The following is a 27818-nucleotide window of genomic DNA, read 5'->3' as shown; positions in this document are numbered from 1 at the left end:
TTTTTTTTTTTTTTTTTTCAAGCTTCCTTTTAATTCTCGTTTAATAATGTTACTACATAAAACAGCTTGGTATCATGATAAAATTCCATTTATTTTGGGCCTTTAGGATTTGGAAATATATGCACCTGGCCTCAAAGGAGTCGAAGTTTTAGATCTCAAGGTACAGTAAAAATTACTCACTTGGTGGGTGCATGTGTAACTAGGCATGTCACTTTTCAACACTTGATGGGTGCACAGGTGAATATATTTTACATATACTACTTCATAGCCTTTGTTGAAAATTGTGTGTCCGGTGTGTCTCTAAAGACTGCAGTATTCTTTCTAACTCTTGAGGCTTGGCTTCTTATGCTATTAGAACCACCCCTCTAGCCTTTGTTTTTGATGCTTGATAGTAGTAATCAATGGGTTGAACACTCAGTGCAATGACTTGCAGAGATTTCTTAGCTCACAAAGTTTGTAGTCGGGTTCTTAAGTGCATTCAGTGAACATTACTAAGTTGTTGTTGGTTGAGTACTTCAGATCTGGGTACTATATGTGATTTTGATACAGGATAACCTCAACCATCAGGATATCAAAAACACGGAATTATTGAAAATCTGGCACTTTTTTTTTTTTTTTAAACTACACTTCATTGGGGAGTAGCAGTGGCTTGTCCCAGAGCAGCAGAAGGGGAAGCTTGAATGTGGCAGCTACTGCTGCCATCCACCACCCCATGCTGCTACTCCACCTGTGGCTGCTGCTCTGGGACCAGCCACTGCTGTGGCTTAAAAAATCTGGAGTTTCTACATTTCCGGCAGGTGCTCAGTCCTGAGCATGCTGGATTCATGAAGTTATACTGTACCTCAGAAGTTTAGAGCTTTGCTTCTTGAGCACCAAAAATAATTGTGTCCAATACAGTTTTTTCTTTATCTGTACTGCATTGCATAGCATCTCATGTCAGAATCTTTTTTTTTTTTTAATTTTTCCTTTCACTTTGTTGTTCAAATATGAGTACTGTTTCCACTGCATATATGCTGTGGAACTTTGCTACCCCAGTTGAATTGGACTCCCAACCTTTAATCTGGTACTGAATTTTCTTCTGTGCCTTGATGCATTTCTTTCATTTTGCCTTTCCTTATTTAATTGGTACCTTCAGCAGAAAGGTAAATTGTTCAGTGGTTTCCTAAACAGTCATTGTGCTAGAACACTGATTTCTTAACTAGGGTGCTGTGTCACTCTGGTGCCTTGAGATCCTCCTTTTGGGTGTGCTTTGGAGTGCCACATAATGCTAGCACTGTTAGACGTGCAAACATGATTCACAGGATAAACCTAGTTTTCAACTAGGAATCCATAGTGTTAAAAACATTCTGACCTGTTGTGGTCTTTCTGAATTCTTCACAGCAGAATTACTTTATTACTTCTCTGTAGTAAAAAATCAAGTGAAAACTAAGAGCTGGCAATTTTCATAGAGTGCCTTGAGTTTAGTGAGGGGTGCCTTGAACCTATGAGTGAGCTGTGAGTCTTTAAAAAAAAAAAATGGTGAAAACCACTGCAGAAGAATATCTGAAGATTGTGTTATGCTGTGAGGGAATGCAAAAATATGCCACACTTGTTTGTGTCATTCAGGAGAATCCCCACCCTTCCAAATCCATCTGTGGCAGGACGGGACCTAGGGGTGCTGTGACCTCCCCTAGTGCCCCCTACCTACCGTGCCAAATCGGTTTTCATGCACCCTCTTTATCTCACCCGCCACGTCTTTGATGTTAATGTAGAAAAAAGGGAGGCTGCCTTCTTTCCTCTTTGGCACAGTTCCCTGATGTATCTTGGCTAATGCTCTGCCTAGTTGCCCCGGTGTACTCCAGCCTCAGGGGCTACGCATGGCCCCTACAGTCACCTGTGTCCTCACGGGTCCCCGGCCTTGCCTCGCAATCCACACCCGCACTGGGGCCTTGCCTCGCGATCCCTGCAATTGAGGCTCAGGTGGCCGTAGCTGTGCCTGGCCTCCAGACCCCCTTTTCGGGTCTTGCCCCCCCGGGGGCTTCTCACCTGCACCCACACTGGGCTCCTCCCGATATTGCCCACACTGGGGCCAGGGTCGATACACCCCCAAAACGCAGCGCCCTCTCTGGCGCCAGGAACCCCCACACTACTGGGGAGCTCCTATGAGGCCTCCTCCAACCCCTACAGCCTCACCTGGTCCTCCGGTCTTACACAACAATGAAACAGAAAACTCACAATCCTGTTCCAACATAAATTCAAAGCCAAACTGGCTAACCTTCCTTCGTATCCCTACTAGGGTTTCCTCCACCCAGTATCCTTATGCAGAAACCGCTCAGATCATCAGGCTTCTCTGCTCTACATGCTCTGCACGCTCCAACAGAGCTCCACCTTCCTCCACTGCCAGAGGGGAACTGACCTCCAGCCTCAGCCTGGCTTGTTTATATAGGCCAGGCCCTGCCCCCTTCCAGTCAGCTGACCGGACTGGTTGTCTCGGCAACCCACACCTGTACTGCCCTGGTGACTGGCAGCTGAGCCCATCCTACTGTTTGTCAGTAGCAGGCACCCTAGTGCCCTGCTGCACCATCCCAACGCTAGTCCAGAGTGCTTAGCAAGGGTTAGCTTTTGAAGATAGAGACCAGCAACTCTTTTGCTGGTATGGGTGAATACCTGCCCTGCCTACTATATTTATCAGAGCAGCTTCTCTTCTGTTGGATTTACTCAATCAGAGATTTGCTAGACATTTGTCTCTTTGGTGTATTTGAGGGTTGTATTCAACATTGGTATCTGTGGTACTATGCTTATGGAGTTGAAAGTGGTTGAGAAATACAAGTGAATTATTTGGATCAGAAGTTTCAACCAACTGAACGTGCTGATGAAGGTATGGGAGCTTTCCGTATAACTTACTCCATACAAAGTATTGAGTAGACAGTCTAGCAAGTTGGACGGATCAGAACCTGATGAAGTTCAACATTGACAAATGTAAAGTGCTGCACCTTGGGATGAGCAACCCCCAACACACTTACTGGCTGGGCAGCACCAAACTGAGTAGCACCACAAATGAAAAGGACCCGGGGGTAATAATAGACCACAGTATGAATGAGAGCCAGCAGTGCGATACTGTAGCCAGTAGGGCAAATACTATCCTGGCATGCATCATTTGATGCGTTGCCAGCAAAGCCAAGGAGGTGATTGTTTTGCTCTACTCAGCACTGCTGAGACTGCAGCTGGAGTACTGCATCGCGTTCTGGGCACTGCACTTCAATAAGGACATGGAAAAACTTGAGAGAGTCCAAAAGAGAGTCACCCGTATGGTCAGAATCTTACACGGCAAGCTATATGATAAAAGGCTGAGGGATCTGGCACTCTTCAACCTTAAGAAAAGAAAGCTGAGAGGGTACCTGGTAGTAGTGTACCGCTACACTAGGGGGAGTACATCAAGGGCTGGGTGAGCAACTTCACCAGAGTGCCCAAGGGGAAAACTAGGAGTAATGGCCATAAACTCCTGGAAGACTGATTCAGGCTCAACATTAGGAAAAACCTCTTCACAGTCAGGTTGTCCAGACTGTGGAGTAAGCTCCTTCCAGAGGTGGTGCAATCACCTACCCTGGAAATCTTCAAGAGATGAGTCACCTTGCTGTGGTCACCTGACCCCAGTTTAACTTCCTTGCTTGGTGCAGGGGACTGGACCCGATGATCTTCTGAGGTTCCTTCTGGCCTTACAATATATGAATCTATGACTAGTATTGTTGCAAAGAGTATTGAATCTAAATGGGTGCTGGATACATCATTTTGAATTATGAGTTGACTGATCTGTGGAGTAAACAGTTGGGGTTCTCTCAGTCAAAGATTAGACTGCCAACAGCAGAAACCTGAAGCAGGCTGATAGATGATCATTTGATACTGATGCTGTTACCTTAACATCCGTTGTGGGATCCCAACAATTATGCTTTCTGTGACATGCATGGCAGGAAGTGTGATTGTAGGATCCCATATCAATATTGTGGGCTCCCCCTTCAAACTTGGTTCCTAGCTGCTAGAGGTACACCGATGCATTGGTTGCCTGTCGGATTGGCACCAATAAGCTGGAACTGACAACATTGGCTATTGTCTTTTTTTTGGCCATTTGTAGCCAATAAAGCTTACTGATAATTATGCCTTCTGGCCAGGGCCCTGGATACCTGGATTCCCTCATCCCCATGGGGCTGGGGACCCCAGATGCCTGAGTCCCTTGGGAAATAGCAGGTTTCATAGACATTGGGGCTAGAAGGGACCTCAAAGATCATCAAGTCCAGCCCCCTGCCCCTGTGGCAGGAAGACAGCTAGGGTCAAAGGATCTTAGCGATAAGCATCCAAGCATATCTTGAATGAATCTGGAGTAGGTGCCTGCACCACTTCTGGAGGGACTCTATTCCAGATCTTGGGGGCTTGGACAGTAAATACATTTTTTTTTTCTTATCTCCAGCCTAGAACAGTCTTGGAGGAGTTTATGACCGTTGGTCCTTGTTTTTCCTTGGGGCGCTCTAGTTTCCCCTTGCAGGTGGGGAGCATTCTAGCTGGGGGCTGCTGGGAGCGGGATGCAGGGCCCATGTGCACATGCATGGCTGTTTACATGCACGTGGCCATGAATACAGCCAGGCAGCATGGAGAGCAGCTCCCTGCAGGTAAGTCTGTGGAGAGGATGGGGTTGGGGAGGGGGGCAGATTTGAAGCCCCTCTATGGTGAGAGAGGGAAGAAGTAGGGCAGGGGCTGGGGGCACTGCCCAACCAGGGTGATGCATGCAAGTCAAGGCAGGGTGGAGCAGTGGGTGACTTATCCTGGGAGTGGCTTCACGCTGCTGTGTGCACCCCTTGGTGTGGGGGGGCATGTCCCCCCTCAGATCAGTGCATGGGGTAAATGCAGGTTGTTTGCTGTGGGCTCGGTGCTCACTGCTCTGCTGCCTTTTCCCTGGGAGACCTATGCCAGCCACGTGCCCTCTGCCTGCCTGGCAGCAGTGGGGGTGGTGAGCTGTGCTCCCCCAGTGCTGGGCAGGCAAGGGGTGTGAGGTCAGTGTGGGGCTCCAGGGCAAAGGCAGCAGGGCAGAGAGTCCCAAGCCCACATTCAGTGAGCTTTATTTGAAGTGCCCCTGCTGCCATTTTTAAGTGCCAAGATACTGATGCATGTGACTTAAGAGGCTGCTGGAGCATGCCCGAAAAAAGGCTTATGTCAATAGTTTAAAATGGCTTGCATTATTACTAAATGTCAGTTACCGGATTGGCATTGGCTGATTATGGTTGGTTAATACTCGCCTATAGATATTGGCTAATAAAATCTTTATTGGTGCACCCATACTAGCTGTGGGAGTACATGGCATGTTCCCCTGCCTTGAAGCTTTGATAGTTTGGCAGGGGCTTTCAGTTGGGGGAGTCCTGATCAGCTGACTGGAGTTTCCAGCCATGGTGTGCTCCAGAGGCTGGCGGCCCCAATTGGCTTAGGAACCTTCCAGGCTCTAGAGCAGAAGTTGGCAATGTTTTTGGGCAGAGTGCCAAAAACACTGGGAGATTCAACTTGTAAGAAGTTGGTCTGGCAGGGATGGATGGCAAGGTAGCTGTGAGGGGCCTGATCCTTGTTGTGGCAGTGCAGCCCCGGCCCCTCCCCTGCCATCTGCCTCAAGGCACGTGTGCACCTGCTGCCAGCAACAAGCTGGCCTGCAGGCCCCTGCCACCCATCATGGAACCTGGGCTGCCCACAGCACATGGAAGGGAGGCTGCAAGCAGATGCACCTGAGGTCTGCAGAGCTGTTGCCCTGCTCTTTGCGTGTGACAAGGAAGGGGTCGGGCTGGGGCTTGCCCTCCTGCTCTCTAGTGGGCAATATGACCTGGTAGAGATCATGGAGACCTGGTGGGACTCCTCACATGATTGGAGCGTAGCCGTAGAAGGCTACGCCCTGCACAGAAGGGACTGAGCAGGGAGAAAAGCGGAGGGGTAGTTCTCTATGTGAGGGAGCAGTACACCTCTTTGGAGGCTGACATTGGCTCCAAAGATAAGCAGCTTGAAACCATCTGCATCAAGCTTTTGGGCAGGGGGGACAAAGTGAGAGACCCAACTGTAGGCGTTTACTACAGGCCCCTGAACTGAAGAGAGGCAATTGATCTGAAGTTCTCTCAAGAACTGACAGAGGCCGTGCGTGCAAGGGGCTTGGTTGTCATAGGCGACTTCAGTTACATGGACATAGATTGGGAGGAACACTTGGCTAGGTTGGATCGGTCATGTAGCTGCTTAACTGTAATTGAGGAGCTCTTTCTGACCTAGGAAGTGCAAGGGCCAACCAGAGGTACTGCTCTCCTGTACTTGGTCTTGGCCAAAGTGGATGATCTGGTGTGTGGCTTGAACTTTGAGGGTAGCCTGGGCGACAGTGACTATGTGCTGATCAGGTTCCTTGTCTGCTGCAAGGTTGACAAATCAACCAGCAGGATTGAAGTCCTGGACCTAAAAAATGCTGACTTCAGCAGGCTCAGGGCATTAGTAGGAGAGGTGATGCAGGACCAGGGACAGAAGGTGAATGGGGTGCATTAAGAGTGGTTGTTCCTCAAGGACGCAATCCTCGAAGCACAAAAGAAAACCGTTCCTGTTAAGAGGGAAGGTAGTAGAAGGGCTGGCAAGCCCTCCTAGCTCAACAGGAATATCGTGGTCCTCTTGGAAGAAGAAAAAAGCAGTGTATCCCTAGTGAAAACTAGGGATAGTCCTCCAGGAGGACTATACAATAGTGGTCCGCATTTGTAGGGAAATGATTAGGAACGCTAAGGTGGTGACTGAGTTTGAGTTTGTTAGCCAAGGGTGTCGAGGACAATGAGAAGTCCTTCTTTAGGAATGTAAGGAGCAGAAGGAAAACAAATGGAAGCATGGGACCCCCACTTAACACCTCGGGACAGCTGGTAACGGACACTCAGGAAAAAACTGAACTCCTGACTGCCCACTTTGCTTTGGTATTTCACCAGACCAAGGGGAAAGACAAGTGAGATATGGATCATGGGGTGGGGCATGGTGGGAATGATAGCTTTTCCACTGTGGATGCTGAGCTGGTGCAAAGCTGTCTTCCTCAGTAAGGACCAGAACTGCCACCTCCCTGCTGGGCCCCCTTCGGGCCCCGGGGGAGGCTCACCTGGGCCTAGGGTGAGTGAGGATTTAGTTAGGGAGCTTCTGGAGGGGCTGGACGTTTTTAAGTCAGCCGGCCTGGATGATCTTCACCCTAGAGTCCTAAAGGAACTGGCTGGGGTCATTGCAAGTCCCCTGGCACGGCTTTATGAACACTCGTGGTGCTCTGGAGAGGTGCCGGAGGACTGGAAGAGGGCCAACGTGGTTCCCATCTTCAAAAAGGGGAGGAAAGAGGACCCGGGGAACTACAGGCCAGTCAGCCTTACCTCGATCCTGGGCAAGCTGTTCGAGAAAATTATTCTGGCACGCATCCAGGAGGGGCCAGCAGGGAACGGCATGCTCAGGGGCAACCAGCACGGGTTCATCAGCGGCAGGTCCTGTCAGACCAACCTGGTGGCCTTTTACGACCAGGTCACTAAATCATTGGATGCAGGGGTGGCAGTGGATATAGTTTTCCTAGACTTCAGGAAGGCTTTTGATACTGTCTCTCACCCCATTCTCATTAGGAAGCTGGGGGACTGTGGCGTAGACACCCATACAGTCCAATGGGTCGCCAACTGGTTAGAGAGTCGCACCCAGAGGGTGGTAGTGGATGGGTCCTTCTCGACCTGGAAGGACGTGGGAAGTGGGGTCCCACAGGGCTCGGTCCTTGGGCCTGCACTGTTCAATATCTTCATCAGTGATTTGGACGAGGGGGTGCAAAGCACCCTGTTCAAGTTTGCTGATGACACTAAGATGTGGGGGGATGTGGGCACAATAGAGGGGAGCAACAGGCTACAGTTGGACCTAGATAGGTTACAAGGATGGGCGGAGGAGAACAGGATGGGGTTTAACACAGACAAGTGTAAGGTGATGCACCTGGGGAGGAACAATCGGCACCACACATACAGGCTGGGGAACTCCCCTCTTGTCAGCACGGAGGTGGAAAAGGATCTGGGAGTCATTATTGACTCCAAGATGAACATGAGTCGGCAATGTGGGGAGGCGGCTAGGAAGGCCAACTGCACCTTGTCGTGCATCCACAGATGCATCTCGAGCAGGTCCAAGGAGGTGATCCTCCCCCTCTATGCGGCACTGGTCAGGCCGCAGCTGGAGTACTGCGTCCAGTTCTGGGCGCCGCACTTTAAGAGGGATGTGGACAGCATCGAGAGGGTCCAGAGGAGGGCCACTCGTATGATCAAGGGACAGCAGGGTAGGTCCTATGAGGAAAGGTTGCGGGACCTGAACCTGTTCAGCCTTCAAAAGAGAAGGCTGAGGGGGGATCTTGTGGCCTGTTATAAACTGGTTAGGGGGGATCAGCAGGCGCTGGGGGAGTCCCTGTTCCCCCGAGCGCCGCAAGGAGTGACCAGGAACAATGGTCACAAGCTGGCGGAGGGAAGGTTTAAGTTGGACATCAGGAGGCACTACTTCACGGTCAGGGCGGCCAGGGTCTGGAACCAGCTTCCAAGTGAGGTGGTGCAGGCTCCCACCCTGGGGGTTTTTAAGAGAAGGTTGGATGACCACCTTACTGGGGTCATTTGACCCCAGTACTCTTTCCTGCCATGGCAGGGGGTCGGACTAGATGATCTGCTCAGGTCCCTTCCGACCCTAGAAACTATGAAAGCCAACTAGAAAAGCTAGACATAAGTCAGCAGGACCAGATGGACTTCATCCAAGAGTGCTGATGGAGTTGGCTGAGGTCATCCTGGAACCCCTGGGAAGACTCAGAAATCCTAGCACACAGGGGAGATCCCTGAGGACTGGAAGAGGGCCAACATTGTGCCCATCTTCAAGAAGGGGAAGAGGGAAGACCCAGACACTATAGGCCAGTTAGCCTAACCTCCATCCCAGGTAAAATCCTGGAGAAATTCATTAAAGAATTTGTGTGTGATTATGCTTGTTGAGGGTAAGATTCTGAACAACAGCCAGCATGGCTTTGTCATGTCTTACCAATCTAATCTCCTTTTATGAACAGGTCTCTTGCCACCTGGACATGGGAGAGAAGGTCGACATTATATACCTAGACTTCCAGAAGGCTTTTGAACTAGTATCCCACGATATCCTGGTGGAAAAATTGGAAGATTGTGGGCTTAACTGCTCAACAGTTGAGTGGGTGGAAAATTGGCTGCATGGTAGAACCCAGAGAGTTCTCATGGACAGATCTGTGTAGACTTGGTGAGAAGTGGCCAGTGGTGTCCCTCAGGGTCCTGTGCTTAGACCAGTGTTTTTCAGTGTCTTTATAAATGATTTGGATGTGGGGGTGAAAAGCTCACTGGCCAGGCTTGCAGACAACACCAAGTTATGGGGGAGTGTGGCCATGCCAGAAGATAAGTTTCAGATCTGGAGAGTTAGGAGGACTGGAACCAGGTGAAGTTCAACACTCAGACGTGTAAGGTGCTCCCCATGGGGACAAACAATCTCCAACATACCTACAGGCTTGGTGGTAACCATTTGACTTGCACTATGGGTGGAAGGGACCTAGGAGTAATGATCAACCATTGCATGAACATGAGCCAGCAGTGTGGTGCTGTGGCCAGCAGGGCAAACAAGCTGGCATGCATTAACTGATGCATCTCATGCAAAACTAAGGAAGTGTTACTCCCACCATACTCCACACTGGTGAGACCACAGCAGAAGTACTGCATCCAGTTCTGGGCTATGCACTTCAACAAGGACGTGGAAAAACTTGAGAGGGAGAGAAAAGCCACTCATATGATCAGGGACTTGCAAGACAAGCAATACAAGGAGAGGCTGAGGGATTTGAGCCTCTTCAGCCTACAGAAGAGAAGGCTGAGAGAGGACTGGGTAGTGGCTTACCACTACATTGGGGAACTCAATGTACATCAAGAACTCGGTGAACAGCTGTTCACCAGGGCGTCCCTGGTGAACAGCAGGAGCAATGGATACAAACTCCTGGAAGGTGCTTCATGCTCAGTTCCAGGAAAAAAACTCCTTCACAGTCAGGGTGCCCAGACTGGAATAAATTCCCTCCAGTGGTGGTCCAGTCTCCAACCCTGGAAATCTTCAAAAGGAGACTGGACAGTCACCTCTCTGGGATCACTAAACCCTAGTTGTCTTTTCCTGCCTAGTGCAGGGGGACTGGACCTGATGATCTACAAGGTCTCTTCCAGCCCCTAACAATCTATGAAACCTGTTAGTTGTATCTTAAATGTAATGTCTGTCAGGGACCCCTGAAGACCATAGCAGAGTTTTCTGTACTGTACAGGAGTATGGTTCTATTAGAAATTGCATTTAGGGTCTTAGTGCTCCCCAAAAAGTGTTCACAAATTGGGAGTCAACCAGTATCTCTAATCCTTTTGTTCTGTATTGTCTCTCTCTTCCCCCTTCCCCCCATTTGACCACTTATTGCATGAGTTACTTCTCGTAAATTTATGTACATTGAGATTCTGCATGCTTCCCTCCAGAAAGGGCTCAAAGTGGTTTACAATAAAATTAAACCATAAAAACATATAAGCTTATAAAAACAATTTCCCAGACAATACCCTAAAACTTAGCCCCAAGCTTTCCTAAGTGTGTAAGTGAATAAATGAATCTGGTGCCCATTTGTGTTTTACAGACAGATCTGATGGTTGATTGAACTTTTTTTTTTTTTTTTTTTTTTTTTTTTTTTTTTTAAAATTTTTTTTTAAATTCCCCCCCCTTTTTTTTTTTTTTTTTTTTTTCTCTTTTTCTAAGATGACTTGTTAAATCTACCCAACCTGTTCTCTGGTTCCTTGATCTCAATCCCCCTCCCCAAATAAATTGATAAACCCTTCTTTCATATACTTTTTAATAAAAGAGATTATCTGAAAGTGGTGGAGGGGCGTGGGGTGGTTTATATGCTTCTATCTGTCTCTGTCAGTTTGGAACTATTTTTTTTTTTTTTGTTGTTGCCTTTTTTTTTTTTTTTTTAAATGGTCTCCTGCTCCTGCCAAAAATAAATCATAAGCAGGAATTAAATCAGGGAATGCTTTATCAAGAAGTATACTTGAAGTAAATGGATTTCAAATAGTCTTTCTAATAAGTAGAACCTTGCTATAATTCTTGCCTCATTTGCCTGAAATCTGCAGAAAACATTTTAAGTGCTGACTGCTGAAACCTCCTAAAATGTTCATTACATTTAGACATTCAGGCTGGAAGGGACCCCAAAGAATCATAGAGACAAAACAACATATTCAATTGAACCAAAAATCAACTAATGAAGAAACTATATCTTGTGATGAAATTCCATTGGCTTTCTAATAGTTCGCTTACAATTGAAAATAAGGCGTTTCTGCTCCATTAGCAGGAGGTAATGAGGTTGTACTTCTCTCTGCCCTTTTCCTACATTTCCGAATCATTACTTCAAAAACATCCATTCAGTAAAGGATATCTTTGAGAAATACTTTGCAGTAATTGCCTCTGCTCTTCCTCAGAAGAAATGCATTTCCTGGTTCCAGCTCCAAGATGACATGTGATATGAGTAATAATCAGATAACTTTTTAAAGCCATAGCTTTAAAATCTTTCTTGGTGATACAGTTGTTAGGCATCTGTAGTGGAATATAGCAAAACACATGTACGTGGATCACTAGAAGCATCTTAATGAACCAAGATTTATCTCTCTTTGCCTCCATGCCTAAATAATTTGTGAATCCAGCCAAATAATTTGTTAATACAGATGTCTTTTTTTCTATAATGTTTCCAAAATTGGCAAAAATACAGCATCTCCCATGTTTCAGGAATGTGTTTGGTAGCTGTGTTGCTCTGAGACCAAAAGAAATGTAAAACTCTAAACTCTTGGTTCAGAGATGATACCTTTTATTAGACTAAGCAAAATGTGCAAGAAATACTTTTGGAAATATAAGCTTCATTGCTGAACAAGAAGGAAGGAGCCTCCCTCCCTTCCTGACATCTGACACCTTCAGGGTGAGAACAGCCTTATCTGCACATCAAGGAGCAACTCTCCCAGAAGACTCTCACAGACCCAGGGGAACAGACTTTCAGCCTCAATTTCCCTGTGCAAAATGAAATTTATTTTCTACCCAAGAGGATTTTTACCATCTTGGATTTGTCCTCAGCCTGAAGAACGGTGCGTGTGCCCGAAAGCTTAAAAAGAAAGATTAATTTTTTTGCAATTTATTTAGTTAGTGTAATAAAATGTGTAATTTCTGAACCAAGAGTTCTAGAGTTTTTTGCATTTCTTCTGGTCTTAAACCAGCATGGTTACCAAATGCATCTTGCCTGGGAACGTGCTTATGATAAGTTTCATTGAAGTTGCTTCTATTTGTTTGTAGATGTATTTGAGTATTATACTTTCAACTGACAAATCACTAAAACAAATCATCTGTGTAGTCTGTTCTTTATTAGGCAGTGCCCGATGTTGATGCTTGATAGGAAAATTAAAATTGGACACCTCCTATTCAATTTGGTGGTGTGCTCTGATGCAAAAGGAAGTGACTTCAGTCTCAGTTGCAAATGGTAATTGTGACTCTCTCTCTTTAATAGTGGTAGGTAGATTCTAGGCCCAATTTGATACTTTGGAATAGATAAAAACTTGACATACTGATGTACTTCCTCCCTGCTGCCCCCCGCCAGCTGGTGAGGTACCAAACAGAAGTCAGCCCATGTGGCATGGTTCCAGTTTTGCAAGAAGCTTTGGGAATTGGGGTAGTTTTGTATGTCCAGTGTGTGCATGCACGTTTTAATGTTTTGTTCATTTAAAATTTTAGTTTGAGAATTAAGAACAAAAGCTCTGAATCTAATATTTTTAGAACTTTACTTTTATTTTCTTTCTATTTATCAAACTAACATGGTTCTTGCAACTTGTGAGCTGAAGAATTTTAAAGTTCTTTTGAACCTATTAACACTTACTGGTACTGTTGTTGAGTATCATGTTGTATAAGCTTGTGTTGGATCTTAAATTTTTCATTTTGTGATGATCAAGGTGCTTATTACTTTTTTGCCTCAGTCTTCAGATAGTGGGGTTTTTTAAAAAAAAAAAAATAAATTTACTCCTTTGTGAGGGTATCAGTGTTCTCAGATTTCATGCGGGTTGCGCTTTATAGAAAAATAGTGCTAGAACTGTCACGCTTCTTCATGTACTAATCATAAGATTGTAAGGGACTTCAAGGGTCGTCTAGTCCAACCACCTGCACAGATGAATTATTTGCTAATCCTGAATTATCCCAGGTAACTTTTTATCCGGGCTTTTCTTGAAAAGTACCAATGAAGGAGATGCCAGAATTTCTCTAGGCCAGGGGTGTTCAAAATTTTGGTCTCTCAAGCCAGATAGAGCTCTGTGTGCTAGGACTGGGCATCCAGGGAACTTGCTGCTGCCTTCAGCACTGGGATCAGGTGTCTGATCTGGCATGCAGGGCCTGGGGCTCCCCACGGGTATGGATATTTGGCAGCAGGGAGCTGTGCTACTGCTACATTTCCAGACCCCTGGGGATCCCTGTAAGCCTGATGACTTGGTGCTGTGGGCTGGATGTAGCCTGCAGGGTAGGGGTCGAGGACCCTTGGGTTAGTTTGTTCTGTTGCCTTCCTATACTTTCAGTAGGGTACTTTTTTGAGTTTTGGTCTAAATGTGCTTTACTTCAGTTTAAGCTCCCTGTCTCAAGTCCTGTCACCTGTGGCAGAGCAACTTTCTTCTATCTTTTTGTCAGCCTTTTCTGTATTTAATAAATAATGTAACTCTACTTTTTCAAACTAAGCATGCCTAAAACCTTCAACTCTTTTTTTTTTCTTATAGGGGTGTTGCATTCTGGTATCTCCATTTTTTTTCACCTGCCATTGGTTCCTCTTTAATTTCTCTGTATCCTTCTTAAGATACGGTGCCAAAACAATACGCTATTCCAGCTGGCATCTAACTAAAGCTATAAAGCTCGCTTCATGCTGTCATGGTATCTGGCATACAATACTCTTGTTAATGCAGCCCAAAATGCCTTTATGTGGCTGTGTCATGTTGTGGATCCAAGTTGAGGTTTTGATCCACTACAGCTCATCGATTCTTAGTGCTACTGCCAAACTAATTCCCTGTTTTACAACTGTGTATTGGTTTCTTTGTTTTTTCCTTTTCGTATAATTTAACACACATATAAGCAATTTCATTTTATTGTCTATAAGCCAGGTTCTCCAGTTTATCTGGAACAGTTTGAATTCCTGTCCTTCGGGCTGTTTGCAACCACTTGTAATTTTGTTTTCTGTAATTAATATGAACGTAAAATAATTATGATTTAAAGCAAGACCCTCTGAAATCCTTTTGAGACCTCTTGCTAGTTTGACACACATTTTGTCGTTGTGTGGTGGCATTTTTTCAGTCTGTTTACATATCCACCTATGGGTAGTTTTATCTAACCCAACTTTCTTTCTTCTTCGTGTTGTAATGCTGAAGAGGCCAAACTCAGTAGTGATTTCTATATTTTTCCAAGCCTGTGCAAGAACCACAACATCGTTCTCAGAGGACTGAACGTCTACAATCCTCTGACTACTGCACAACTCCAAATGTGCTTCACAACTATGCAGGAGAACTTCAGAAAAACCTAACAATCATCTGATTCACATAACCTACTCCAAAAGAGATCAGCTCAAGGAAATCAACACATGCTACAACAACTTGAGAGACACATCTGGATATCTTCCCAAACATCATACAATGTATACAGAAAGACTACTCGAGATCCTTTCAACATAGAAAGAAGAAATGGAACTGATAATTACAGGAACAACTTTCCCAGCTACAAAACCATTGGAGATACAGCACCAATACTGTACAACATTCCAACCTCATACCCAATGAAAGTGACAGAACCAGTCAACCCTTAAATATTATTAATCTCTCCCCCCACACACACTTAACAGAACTGAGAAATCTGTCCTCTCCAAAGGCCTTAATTTCTGTCTGGAAAAATACCCTAATAAGACGCTGTAATGTGGAGAACTAGAAGAATTTTTCCAACACCTCAGTTTTGAATATTTCCACAACCAAATTGTGTCCACTTTCAACAATACTTCATACTGTGACAACATCCATCAAAGGATTAACAACAAAAATCAAAAAACTATCAGATTGAACCCCTTACAGTGGACAAAAGTCAAACCTTGACTGCTATATTGACTGCTTCAGGGCAAGAATTAACAATGAAATAACAGCAAACACCACCTTTTAACAACCTCTCCCTCTCAGAGAGACCATAGAATCTCTAAGATCCAACCACCAAACAGTAATAAAACCATCTGGTAAAAGATGAGGTATAGTTATCCTTAACTGTGAAGACTACATAAAAGAAGCCAACAGTCAATTCTCTGATGCTACCTACTACAAAAAACTGGAGGAAGATCCAACTCCCCCTTTCACCTTTAAAACTCAACACCACCATCACATCATTTCCATCTGAACCACAAGAAAAACTACAAAAACTTTGATCCCCCACTACCCAATCCAGGGACTTTCTACATGCTCCCTAAAATCCACAAACAAGGAAACCTAGGCAGACCTATAATATCCAACCATGGAACCCTAATTGAGGAAAGATCATGCTTCATTGAATCCATCCGAAAACCTCAAGTTTTGTCCAAGACTCAACAGACTTTCTACAAAAACTTAAAAACGCAGACCACCTACCTAGCAATACCCTCCCAGCCACCATGGATGTTACCAGCTTATGTACCTATTATCTCACACCAGGATGGCATCCAAGCCTGCCTCATCTACAAGAGCAAGATTGCAACTCTGAGTACAGATCCAAAGATATTACAAAACCTATACACTTCATCCTCACGCCACAATTTCAGTTTCAATAACCAACACTTCCTCCAGACCATGGGCACAGCTATGGGTGCCAAAATGGTCCCACAATATGCCAGCCTTTTTATGGCCCACCTGGAAGAAGAATTCCTTAAGAACTGCACCATCAACCATTACTATACCTGAGAGATGTAGAAGACATATTCGTCATATGGGCTGAAAACCTGCTGTCTCTGATTTTTTCCATCACAATTTCAATAACCATCACCCATCCATTGGGCTATCTCTTGAATACTCCAGCGTTAATGTTTCCTTTTTAGATTCTATGCTCACTATCTAGAGTGGTAAAATACAAAACGCCATATACAAGAAACCCACGGACCAACTTACAGAACAAGCAATTGCCCTAAACACCAAGAAACCTGTAATAAAGCTAAGCCCTCTGATATCACTGAGTTTGCACTGAGGAGAATACCTGCAATAATAACCTCAAATCTCAAAAGGGCTTTCATTCAACAAGGACACTCCAGAGAGAGAAAGATTGTACTTTTGAAAGAGCCACCTGGATACCACGTGAAGTATTGCTGCAGTATAAAAAGAAAATCCCCACGGATCACACACCATTAGTTATGACATACCATCCCTCCCTGGAACATATATGGAAAATCCTTGAACGGTTGCAACCCATACTAGAAGACCCAATTCTTATAGAGATCTTTGCAGAACCACACATCCTAGCCTCTAAACAAAAAGCAAACCTCTTCAACCTCATCACAAACAAACTTCCTATGGCCAGAATCACACTGGGATGGATCCAGACCATGCCAGGACAGGAAATGTAAAACCTGCCGCCACTTGCACAATAACTACAGCCCACAACAGAACCATCACCATTCCTGGATCTTACACCTATACCTCCAGAAATATAACATCTCATCCAGTGCACTAAATGCTGTGATGGAAAATATGTAGGAGAAATCAAACAGCTGCATACCAGAATGAACACGCACCAAAAATCTATCGAAGACAAAACTACCCAATTACCTGTGGGTGCACACACCTCCCAAGACAACCACTCTCTCCCCAATCTTTCAGTTCTAATCCTCGAAGGGAATTTATATAACACCTTTTTTGTAGACGAGCCTACAAACTTCACTTAATAAATCTACTGGATACAAAAAATCATGGACTTCATATAATATAGACATGGTTTTATGATGCATTATAACCTGCCTACCATCTGATTTAATGCCAGGTAACCTATCTGCATCTTACCAGCTACATTCTATTACAGGGGTAGGCAACATTTTTTTGGCTGGAGTGCCAAAAAAAAACACAATGTGTATCCCACCTGCCTGCCCACCATAGCTTGAGCTTACACCCTGGGTGCCCGCCCCCCTCCCCTTCCTACCCAGTCCCTGCCTTTCTAAGGGCCTGACCAGGCTGGCTGGCCTGTGGCACCTCCCCCCCATGCTGCTCAGACTGCGTCCCAACTGCCCCGCCCCAGCACTCGGCACCGCAGTGCTACCCCAGGTGGGACAGGATGTCTGCCTGCCTGGCCCCAGGGCTCTGCCACCCATTGGGGCCCTGTGCAGCACCCCTATGCAGGGCTTGCCCTGCCCCCAGCCCCAGGCTTATTTACCTGCATCTCCCTCCAGGGCCCATCCTCAATGGAGGGTGCAACCTGGGAGCAAGGGGCAGGGGTAGTAGAACACAGATTGTGTCCCTGCCTGTGTTCTTCTGGCTCTGCCCTGGTGCCTGCTGCGGTGCTGGAACTTGTGGCTGCATGGGAGAGCCCAGAGCAGGAACTTAAAACAAAAATAATTTAAACAATTTCTTTGCATGTCTCCCAGCGTGCTGGGAAAAATGTTTCCATGTGCCACTAATGGCACGTGTGCTGGGGGTTGCAAGCCCCTGTTCTATTACCTTCTTCCTGCACTCCCCCTCCAGCTACCTTCTTGTACCTGTTGTCTCCCATCCCCACTGATCCTCACCGCCAGGCATTTGCATTTTCACATATTTCAATTCAATACTTAAATTGAAGTATTGGCTTCTGTTCTACCCAGGAGAGCACACAAACACTAACAAACTTTCCCTATGCCTGGAGAAGGGTGTCTGTGCCCAAAAGCTTGCAAAGAACAGTTTTTTCCAACTGCTTAGTTGGTCTAATAAAAGATATTGCATCTACCCAAAGGACCTTGTCTGCCTGAATCTAGCAAGGCTTTTATGTCAACTCTCTGTTCTTACTCATTAAACCACTTCCCATGTCAGAAAGGGAAATCAAGTTGTTTGACATGGTTTCTTCTTAACAAATCTTATAGCTGCTATTAATCACTAGGCCTGTGTGACTAGAGAAGTATTCAGTTTGGTTTCAGAGGACAGCAACTTGATTTGGATCACTGTCCTGAATCGATTTGGCCAAATCGGCTTTGGAAGATCTAGTGCTGATTTGGAGAGATTCCCCATAGACTATAACGGGGAATCACTGAAGTATCTATAACTGTCATTTTTTGGCAGATTCAGTTGAAAACAGCAGAAATGATAGCCCCTTCTGAGGGCATGAGGCCTACCAGGTTTCAAGGAGATAGGTGCATGGGTTTCTGGGAAACTGCACTTCAGGTTGCTGACGAGCAAAACTCATGACACGTGTGTAGTGTTAAGGCACAGTGGGATGAAACCAGCAGGGATAGTAGCCTGCAACAGGGGTCTTTCTTGGTGCTCAGGCAGAAACAACTCAAAAGGGACAGAAAGGCTGCAGACAGAGGCTTATGTGCTGTTTCTACATCCCTCCCCCAGCGCACTGATTGGAAGGGGACTTGGGGAAGGATCACAGTCACTGGCCAGCTACAGATGTCAGTCCCCCCCCCCCCGCTTCCCCTCCCTCTTCTCAGTTTCTGTTCCCCTGAAAGACTGCCTTCTCAATCTCTGAATCTTTACGGAATTGATTTGGAGGCTCAGAATCGATTTGGAGGTTTTTTGGTCTCCTGGTTCGATTTGGGTTCGGTGATTCTGCTTCAGAATCGAATTGGTGACTGAAGCTTTGCACACCACTAGTAATCCCCCTTCGTTCTCCAGATATTTACAAATTGATTGTCAAATGGTTTGTTCTAGTACTGGAGCCAGGCTACTGGCCTGTAAATACACAGGTCCTCTTCCTTTTAAGAGGAAGAAATGTGAAGTACTCTCTCTGTTCTTTTCAGCTGTCATCTGTCAGTTGGTAAATATTATTGCCTGAAGTTCTGAGATTTCTTCCAAGATAATTTACCATAGTGGGGTTGTTCTAACATTTGGGCATTGAAAGCTTGGAAAGTAAAGACAGTGATCAGAGTTCCAATAATAGAACAACTGACTAGAACAGGACTAACTGGTAAAAGGTCTCTAAGGCAAGAATCTGGTTTGAGTTAATGGAGTGATTGGGGATGTGGCCAGAGTAACTTCTTTGGTAAGAGGTACCTAGTAACCTTTTAAATATAGGAACCTGCTGGTTACTTTTTCTTTAAGCACAGAAGTGTGGGTCACAGTCAAGGTATAAGTTCTTATTCAGTGATCTTTGGTGTGGGGAGGGGCTTGGAGGCACTGTTTAAGATATAAAGCAGTGAATGCCAAGATAAAGGTCAGATTCTTGTAGTTTTTTCATATACCAACGTCATTTTACAAGGTTCTGCCATCTAGGTCTGGAGAGAGCAGTGCCAAATTGTCATTCATAAAGTAGGTATATGTCCTTGATGCTGTTATCAGGAAAGATTACCTGATTTACGTAGGCCAGACTAAAGATGACCAGTTCAGAGCAGAAGTTTCTTCTTTAAGCAGTGAAGACACAATTTTTAGCTAGATGCAGATTTATTTAGAACGTTGTGTTTGGGCAGAGACGAGATTCCAAAGGAATTGTTTTATGCTCACTTAATGATTTGGTTTCTGTTTTGTTGCAACTCTTTCCAGAGATGCTTAACTAAGGGATAAATACCAATTCTAATGAAAATGTTTTTATGTAAAGTTATAATGAAAATGTTTAGGGTGGAGTGCTTTTTGTTTAGCCATGTGGCTTCTAACGGGCATGGTAGTGTTGAATTACGTAGCTTAAATTACGTGTGCTCATTTGAGACACTAAGAACAAGCTGAGTTCACTTAAACAGAAACAACAATTGGATTTTGTAGTCTAGTAAAAATTAATATTAGAAGTGCATATTTGCTAGATATATTGGCATCCATATACCACCATGTGACTTGCTGATTTTTATAAGACACTGCACTGCTGATATGGGTTAGGAATTACCAGTATTCTTCCCAGAAAATTGTGGAAACATGAAGACAATACACACAATTCCTTTCTAATCCCATATTTCTCCATATAACTTTACCAGTTCAAAACAACCTTATTTTCCCATTGCTTTCCAATCTGCCACTTCAGGTCCTCCACTACAGGAAGGATGTGGATAAATTGGAGATAGTCTAGTATGGGCAGCAGAAATGGTTAGGGGACGGGGGCACACGACTTATGAGAAGAGTCTGAGGGAACTGGGCTTATTTAGTCTGGAGAAAAGAGGACTGAGGGAGGATTTAAAGCGGCCTTTAACTACCTGAATGGTGATTCCAAAGAGGATGGAGAGAGCCTGTTTTCAGTGATGGCAGATAATATTTTGGCAGGAGCAGTGGTCTGAAGTTGCAGCCAAGGCTCCCGCTAAGGTGCGTGCGTGCGTGCGTGTGTGGTCATGCACAATAAAAAATCGTGCTGTGTGGTAACTTTTTCTAATGTGGTGCACCTACCCCAGCCTGGCCACAGGCTGCTGCCGGAGTGGGGAGCGGTGGAGACACTGAGATACCTGTGCACCTCCAGCCAAGATCATAGCCGCAGGCAGGCAAGTTTCTTTCTTTATCACTAGGCTGGGGGCAAATTAAGACCCCCCTCAGTGCCGGAGGGAGTGTGGTAGGGGCAGGGCACTGCCCTGCTCCCTCTTGCACTGTGGGGATTGGCCCCACAGCTGGAGAAACTGCAGAGCTCTACTGCCGGCTATGGCTGGGGGGCCTTCCCAGACAGGACCTGGGCTGCAGCTTCCTGGAAACTTTGGGCACTGTCTCTGGAGCACACCTTGGGGCGGGGGCAGTGGGGCCGGCACGGGACACTTACTGCTTGGCTGTGCTGGGGGCTGCTCTGCTCCTTACCATGCCAGCATCCCTGTGGGGAGGGAGAGCACAGCCCTGGCCAGAGCAGCCTGTGAGGGGCTTGGGCGCAGATCAGTGGATGATCATCACTGCCGCCCCTTCCTCCTCCTTGTCTGCGACATGGGGCAGGCAGCAGTTCCTCCCTGAGGCGGGGCAGGGACAGAGCTGGGCACCATGTGGGCTCTGCCAGCTCCAGGGAACTACTCTGCTCCCCAGCACCTTCGGGTGAGCTTCACCCTGAACCCACCAGCTGCACCACAGAGTAGTGGGGTAGGAGGGGAGGGGCCTGTGCTGAGCACCGCTGCTTGTGAACTGGCCAGTGCAGCTGCTCCACATGGCCCTTGTTTCCACACTGGGCAGCACACAAGTGGCGGTGAAGGTGCCACATCGCTTTCAAAAGCTGCAGCAAGGCAGGGAGCAGGCAGAGTGCACAGCTCCTGCCTGCCCTTGACCTGCGCAAAGATTGCAGGCCACATGCCCTCACTTGGCTGTCCAGTGCTGTGTCTGGAGGGGCCTGGGGTCTTTTGGGGATGACTTCTGGTTATTGGCCTTAGAGTTGAATTCAAGTTTGGTAGCGTGGTAAGGTTAGTGTAGTAATTGGTTTTTAGTTTTTTTCTTTAAGCTAAATCCTTGGATTTTACAATGTTGAAGTATAAGTGTAAAGGCAGTGAATGCAGTGGACCAGCTAAGAAGAGCTGCTTGAGATTCAAAGAAGAGTGGTTGAAGGAGAACCAACATGCTGCATGTGTCTGGTTGGCAGTGCGTAAGTCTTGGAGATATTTTCCAGTATTGTGAAAGTAGGAATGTCCTGTGTACCATCTGTGTGTGTGCAGGTGCCAGTAGCGAATGAACAACTGGAAACAAATGGGGTGCCTACTAGAAATTAAACTATTTGAAATGCCATTTGACCCACAAGATTCACATAAATTCTGTGATGAAACTACTAAATCAGAGGAATCCTGAAAAGTTTATTTTCTGAAACATGGAAGACATGGAGAAAATAGGATAGAACTGTCTGAAAGGAAGCGATCCAACTCTGACAGAGTCAAAATCTTAATTGATAATGTTCTCCTCACAGTGAAATTAAACTCATCAATGCTATCATTGCAGGAAATCCAGAGTTATGTTGGCAAATATGTTAAAATTCCTGAAAGCTGGAGAAGTAAGAATTATGTATTTGAATTTTATTGACTGCATAAATTCTGTAATTCATCAGGAAGTAGTGAATGAAATGTGTACATCACCATTCTGCACTTCGATAGTTGATAAAAGCACAGATACTTCTGTTAGCAAAATGTTAATTCTGTATGTAAAATTACGAACTATGGATAATGTCACTCATCAGACCAGATTTGCTGGAATTTTAAAACTGACAGCTTGTGATAGTTCTGCTCTTCTAGCAGCAAGTAAACAATTTTATGTTGGCACACTGGGAAGACTTGGGGATTGATGATGCTTGGAAACGCATATCTTTGAGGTGCATTGGAACTCAACTACAGGCCATATACACAGTTCTTAGTAGGTCTTCTGTTAAAAAAAAATAAAAATAAAAAAAAAAAATATTGAAGTTTGAGAAACTATGTAAGGTTGCTGAGTGTGAAACAGTTTAATTTAGGCCACTGAATGAGGTCAGATATGGCGCTTTAGACATTTTGCTGTTAGTGCCATGATGAAGAATTATACTATATTGACTGACTAGTGTGCAAAACAAGTAGCTGAAGACAACAAGCCAATTTGCAAATACTGTGGAAACGAGAGTATCGTTTTGCACTGGCCATACAAAATGATGTCTTGGGTGAAGTGGCTGAGTTTGCAGAATGCTTCAGTGAAGCTTGCTAACAACAGTAGAAGCATTTCAGTTTGCCAGAGCTACAATTGCCAAACTTCATTCGTAGCATCTTTGGTGAGATTGTTAACATTTTTCTGAAGATGTTAAAACCTTGCTGTCATCATTTGAATCAGCTGTAGACACTACTTCAGTTATTCGATTCATTGAGCATACATGTGACCACATGGACAGCAGATTTCCAGAAGGCAAGTTGAAAATTGGTCAGTTTTTATAAGGATTCATTTTCCTCTTCATCAAACAGGAATGACTTTTTTTATTTGGGCATGAGGAGCTGAAAACATTGGCAACAAGATATAGCACCTTGCTAAACAAAACTGTAAAAACTTTTAAGGAGGACCTATGCAAACAATATATGGACTTTAAATTGACTGTTAGTGAGAAAATGAAAACTGGGGCAATAAAGACCTTTGAAGACATGGTCACCTACATACTACAAAAGGAACAATTTAGTGAACTGTTGTTACTTGTTGACATCTGTGCCACTTTTCAGGCATCTAGTGCAGATTGTGAGAGGGGATTTAGCTGCATGAACACAATAAAAACAACGTCTAGAAATGGTGTAGAAGTTGATAATCTGGACAAGCTGATGAGAATTAAACTCCATTTAGCTTCAGGAAAGACTTAACCTCGACACTATATATTCTGTTTGGAAAACTGCCAGAGTGACTCTCGTCTACCTTTTTCTGTTTTCCAAACAGAATATATAGTGTCGAGGTTAAGTCTTTCCTGAGGCTAAATAAAAAGCTATCGTATCATCTTTTGTTGTTATACTGTGGGGCAGGCCAAAGTGGTGTGCACTGAAAGGTGGAGGCAGGTTCACTTTGGGAACAGAGTGAAGCGGCACGTTCCCCGTTCACTGCACCTTGGAAGGAAGATTGGTTAGAGCAAGGGAAGTTTGGGTGTTGGATATCAGGAGAAACTTTCTCACTAGGAGGGTAGTAAAGTACTGGAAGAGGTTACCCAGAGTGGTTGTGAACTCTCCATCCTTGGAGGTTTTTAAGACCCAGCTAGACAAGCCTTGCTGGGATGAGATGATTGGGGCTGGTTCTGCTGTGCACAGGGCAGGGTGAATAAAAATTGATTGATTTTTAAAAAAAAATAAAAAATAAAAAGGATTCTATTTAAATAGGTTTTTTTTTCCTAAATCATCAATAAAATAAATTTCTCTCTAGTTTAATAAAAAACATTACAATTAAATGTCATTACAAACATGCTAAACCTACACTTAGTCTCATAAAAATGAATTAATGGCTCTGTCACTTGCACTCACACTCTACCAATCAGACATGGGCCCCAGTATTCATTTTGGTTTTTATCTCATGAAAGTGGCTCTAGTCTGTCTGTCCAGCCTAACTACCACTTCTGCTTCTTGAAAGTTCTGGGCTTTCAGTTTCTGTTTCAGTGCACTAAAGTCACATGCACAAAGACACAGGCTGGATAGGATTGCTGTTCTGTGCTTAGGTGGTGGTAGAGCTGGGCCAAGCAGGGCAGAGAAGTAAGTTAAGACACTCTTGAAGACGGATGATATAGGAAAGGACAGAGGCAGAGTAGAAAGGAACAATGGAGTGGACTGGAAAGAAAAAAGTAAAACATTATTCAGTAGCATGTGTGTACACATATACACACACTCTTCCTATATTTCCCCCACTTTTTTGCAACAGAAAAACTGTCATGGCTTCTGGGTGTAAGAGAGACCTTCCCTGGGTAACAAAGGAAAATGTGGCAAGTGTAAGCAGTGCAAGAAGGAGACGCAGGGCCTAGTTGCAAGAATGAAACATCATAATGAAAACTGCTTATTGGGAGACAGTGATGTGGATGAAGATGTGGATATGTCTGAGGAACAATGTGGATCAACTGGTCAGTAAATTAAATAATTCACTTTGTAATACATCATTCTTCAAGACTCGCTCTATGCCTTTTAGTATAAGTGTGTAACAAGTAAATTCCCAAGCTGTTTGCTATGTTGGATGTTGCTAGAAAAAAAAGTTTAGCTTAGCTAATCGTTATGGCTTGCTTAATTAGTTAACTAGGTTTAGAATCTATCGCCCAAGTTTACATTACAGAAAGCTGCAGTAAGAGAAATCTGGAGTTGCCAGTTGCCATTGGGTGTCATTTTCTTAGTTTATATTACATAATATATGCCCCTTATTTTGAAACATCATGGCCCCAGACCATGATGGTGATGCCATAAGTCTATTCCCTGTTTTATTTGAGCATAACTCAGCTTTCCCAAGGGAACCCCATCCTCTACTTGTTTTCTCAAGTGCCAGTGAGTTGAGTGGGGCTTAGTCCAAAATTAAGTGCACTCTAAGTGCAGTCAGTCTTAGTTTTTTTGGTAATTTGGAATTGAATCTGCATCCTTGCTGAAAAGAATGTAAATGATTAACTGAATAATAGAGTGAGAGAAACTGAGAAGAATGACTATACAAAAATCACTTTTTGTTTCAGAATCCTATTTAAGTATAAGGGACTTTGACTGTCTACCTGCAACAGCTTCAGAGTCATCTGTTGGTACTTTAGCAGTAGTGCTGCAACTGAATGTGTTTCAGACAACAAAGTATCAGTAGGAAGCAAAAGATTTCAAACATCCAGTAAAGCCACCATCATGGATGAGTTTGTAATAAGGACCAGCAAATATCAACAAGACACCATAGATGAAAAGATCACTCAGTTCATTTATGCCCCAGATTCTCCTTTTTGCACTGTTAACAATAAACACTTCATTGACATGGTTGAGTCGTTATGACCAAGCTACACACCATCTGGTAGGGCAGACATTGGTGGAAGGTTGCTAGATACAGTGTATGAGAGAGAACTTGAACAGTGTGCAAGAAATAATCGAGGGGAAATTAGCCAGTTTAAGCCTTGATCTGTGGAGCAATGTACACAATGATCCAGTAATATGTGCCTGCGTGACAACAGAAGATGGGGTTTTATATCTGTCAGAAACAATAGATACATTGGGAAATGCCCATACAGCAGAATATTTAAAAGTGGCAGTGAAAGTTGTAATAAACTGTGAGAGAAATTTCAACTGTCACGTGCGCAGTTTTGTCACAGACAATGCTGCAAACATGGCAAAGATGAGAAGATGCTTAGAAGAAGAAACAGAAGGATGCTCTTTAATAACATATGCCTGCAGTGCCCATTCAATGCATCTTTTAGCCAAAGATGTACTTTCCTAAAAATAAAGGAAAACGTTGTTCAAGTCACAAAATACTTCCGTAACGACCATTTTGCTTCAGCTGCCTAGGTAGATGCCTAACTTCTGAAGAAGATGATGCTGCCATGGTATGGGCATCTCAAAATTACTCCTCAGTTATGCCAGTTGTCATAAATTTTGGGGCTGAAGGGGAATCATTTAAACAGTACATGTTACTGATGATGTTTTGAACCAAGTCAGTCCCCTGAATTGGTGGAAATCATTAGCCAGGCACCTTAAAACAGTTCCTTCAGTTGCTGATCCAACTTTTCACAGCAGTCGTTTGTTCTGCAGGCACAGAGAGAATATTTTCATCATTCACTCAAAGCTAAGAAATTGACTGGGAGCTGAAAAAGCAGGAAAACTCATATTTCTGTTTCAGTCTATGAATAAAAATGACAGTGGGAGTGGGGGAGATGAAATCTAGTTATAGAAGTTTTAAGGACAGTGTATGTTTTGTGTTGTGATGACTTGTTTGTTAGTAAATTTGAAAATTAAAAAAAGAGTTTGAGGGCAGGTGTTATAAAATGTTGTACTGAATTGTAAATTAACATGTTTCAGTGATCCAATTTGCACCACTGTTTAAGAAAAAATGTGAAGTATCAGTGGGAAACTTGTTTTTTTCTTGGTGATTTTAAATCATGATTTTTAAATCAATCCACCCTGGAGCAGGGGGTTGAACTAGATGACCTCCTGAGGTCCGAACCCTAACTTTCTATTATTTTGCTGTCACGCTTGGACCCTGCACATATCAGTAGAGTTCTTTGTGTATTTTATGGACAGAATGTTCAATTCTTCTGTATTTGTGGGATGTCAGTGTCTACCACAGGAGGTTGGTGCTAAGAGATGATGGAAGAGGAGGAATTGATGGTATTTACACAACAGCAATGTCTGCAAGTTGCTACTGATTTATTTACATGGGGGAAGCACTTCAGGGCATGTAATGGGCTTTGAGATAATCAGCTATGGCTGCATTAAATCTGAATGTTGTTTGTATTTTAGGCAGGCTTTGATGGTGTGGGATGCTACTGTCATCCATGGTTGAAAACATGGCATTTTTAAGGTAGTCTATCTTGGCATGTAAAGAAAAAGCTTATTCATGGCTTTGAAACCTGGTAGCTTTCCAGTGAGGGTACTGCAGTTGGAGATGGGTCTCCTGGAGTTCCCTTTGTTTCTTCATGTTGGAGATCATGTATAATGTTCTGGTATTCAGAGAATACACAGTTCTGAGAAGTGGCAGAGAATGGATTTGGTTTATGTATTTGTGTTCAGCGATGGTTAGGGTCCTGTTTGAGGTTTTTATAGTTAACTAGTCAATTGCCCATCAAGAGTGACCGGGGGGGGGGGATGCGTGGTGAAATGAAGTCAGCCACTGAAGGATCACATAAAAAGAAGTAAAAAAATAAATAGAAATGAAGAGGAAGTCAATGAAAGAAGGTCTCATGTTTTAATAATTTAGGAATGGGATTGGGATTGGGGTGTAAGGGGTGCTGGTCACGCTTCCCAGGGTGACTGGGATGTGGGAGCAGTGAAGGAAGGTGCTTGGGGGGGTGGGGTTGGGGGCTACTGACCCTGCCTTGGGAAGCTGCCTTTAATTCATAGGAACCCAATCTGGACCCGTACCCTGTCCCCCCGCCAGTCCTAGACCCATCCATGCCCTGCAACCTAGCTAGCGGGCATGTGCTCCGCAGGCTGTTTGCACAGAGTTACATCCCTTATGATGGAAAGTTCACACTCCCAAGGATGGGACATAGTGCCACAACTACCCCCACCCCTGCCCTGTGCAGTAGAG

General features: G+C 44.5%; 1 protein-coding gene across 9 annotated transcripts in view; it reads left to right on the top strand.

Annotated features, from left to right (window-relative positions):
• The window catches only part of DDX4 (DEAD-box helicase 4), a 114984-nt gene that overhangs the window by 27223 nt on the left and 59943 nt on the right, over positions 1-27818 (top strand). For 4 of the 9 annotated variants that reach the window (XM_019517845.1, XM_019517850.1, XM_019517846.1 and 1 more), the window contains exons 3-4: positions 107-160; positions 12665-12736. The exons of 2 other annotated variants lie outside the window; for them this stretch is intronic. In XM_019517845.1, the coding sequence (XP_019373390.1) occupies positions 107-160; positions 12665-12736 (126 nt within the window). The remainder of the gene's footprint in view (positions 1-106; positions 161-12664; positions 12737-27818) is intronic. 3 more of the 9 variants (XM_019517848.1, XM_019517847.1, XM_019517849.1) reach the window with 2 other exon arrangements.

The sequence above is a fragment of the Gavialis gangeticus genome, unplaced genomic scaffold (genome assembly GCF_001723915.1).
Source record: "Gavialis gangeticus isolate Ggan-Ray unplaced genomic scaffold, GavGan_comp1, whole genome shotgun sequence".
Classification (NCBI taxonomy): Eukaryota; Metazoa; Chordata; order Crocodylia; family Gavialidae; genus Gavialis; species Gavialis gangeticus.
Note: the sequence above shows the minus strand (reverse complement) of the source record. Positions and strands in the feature narration are given on the sequence as shown.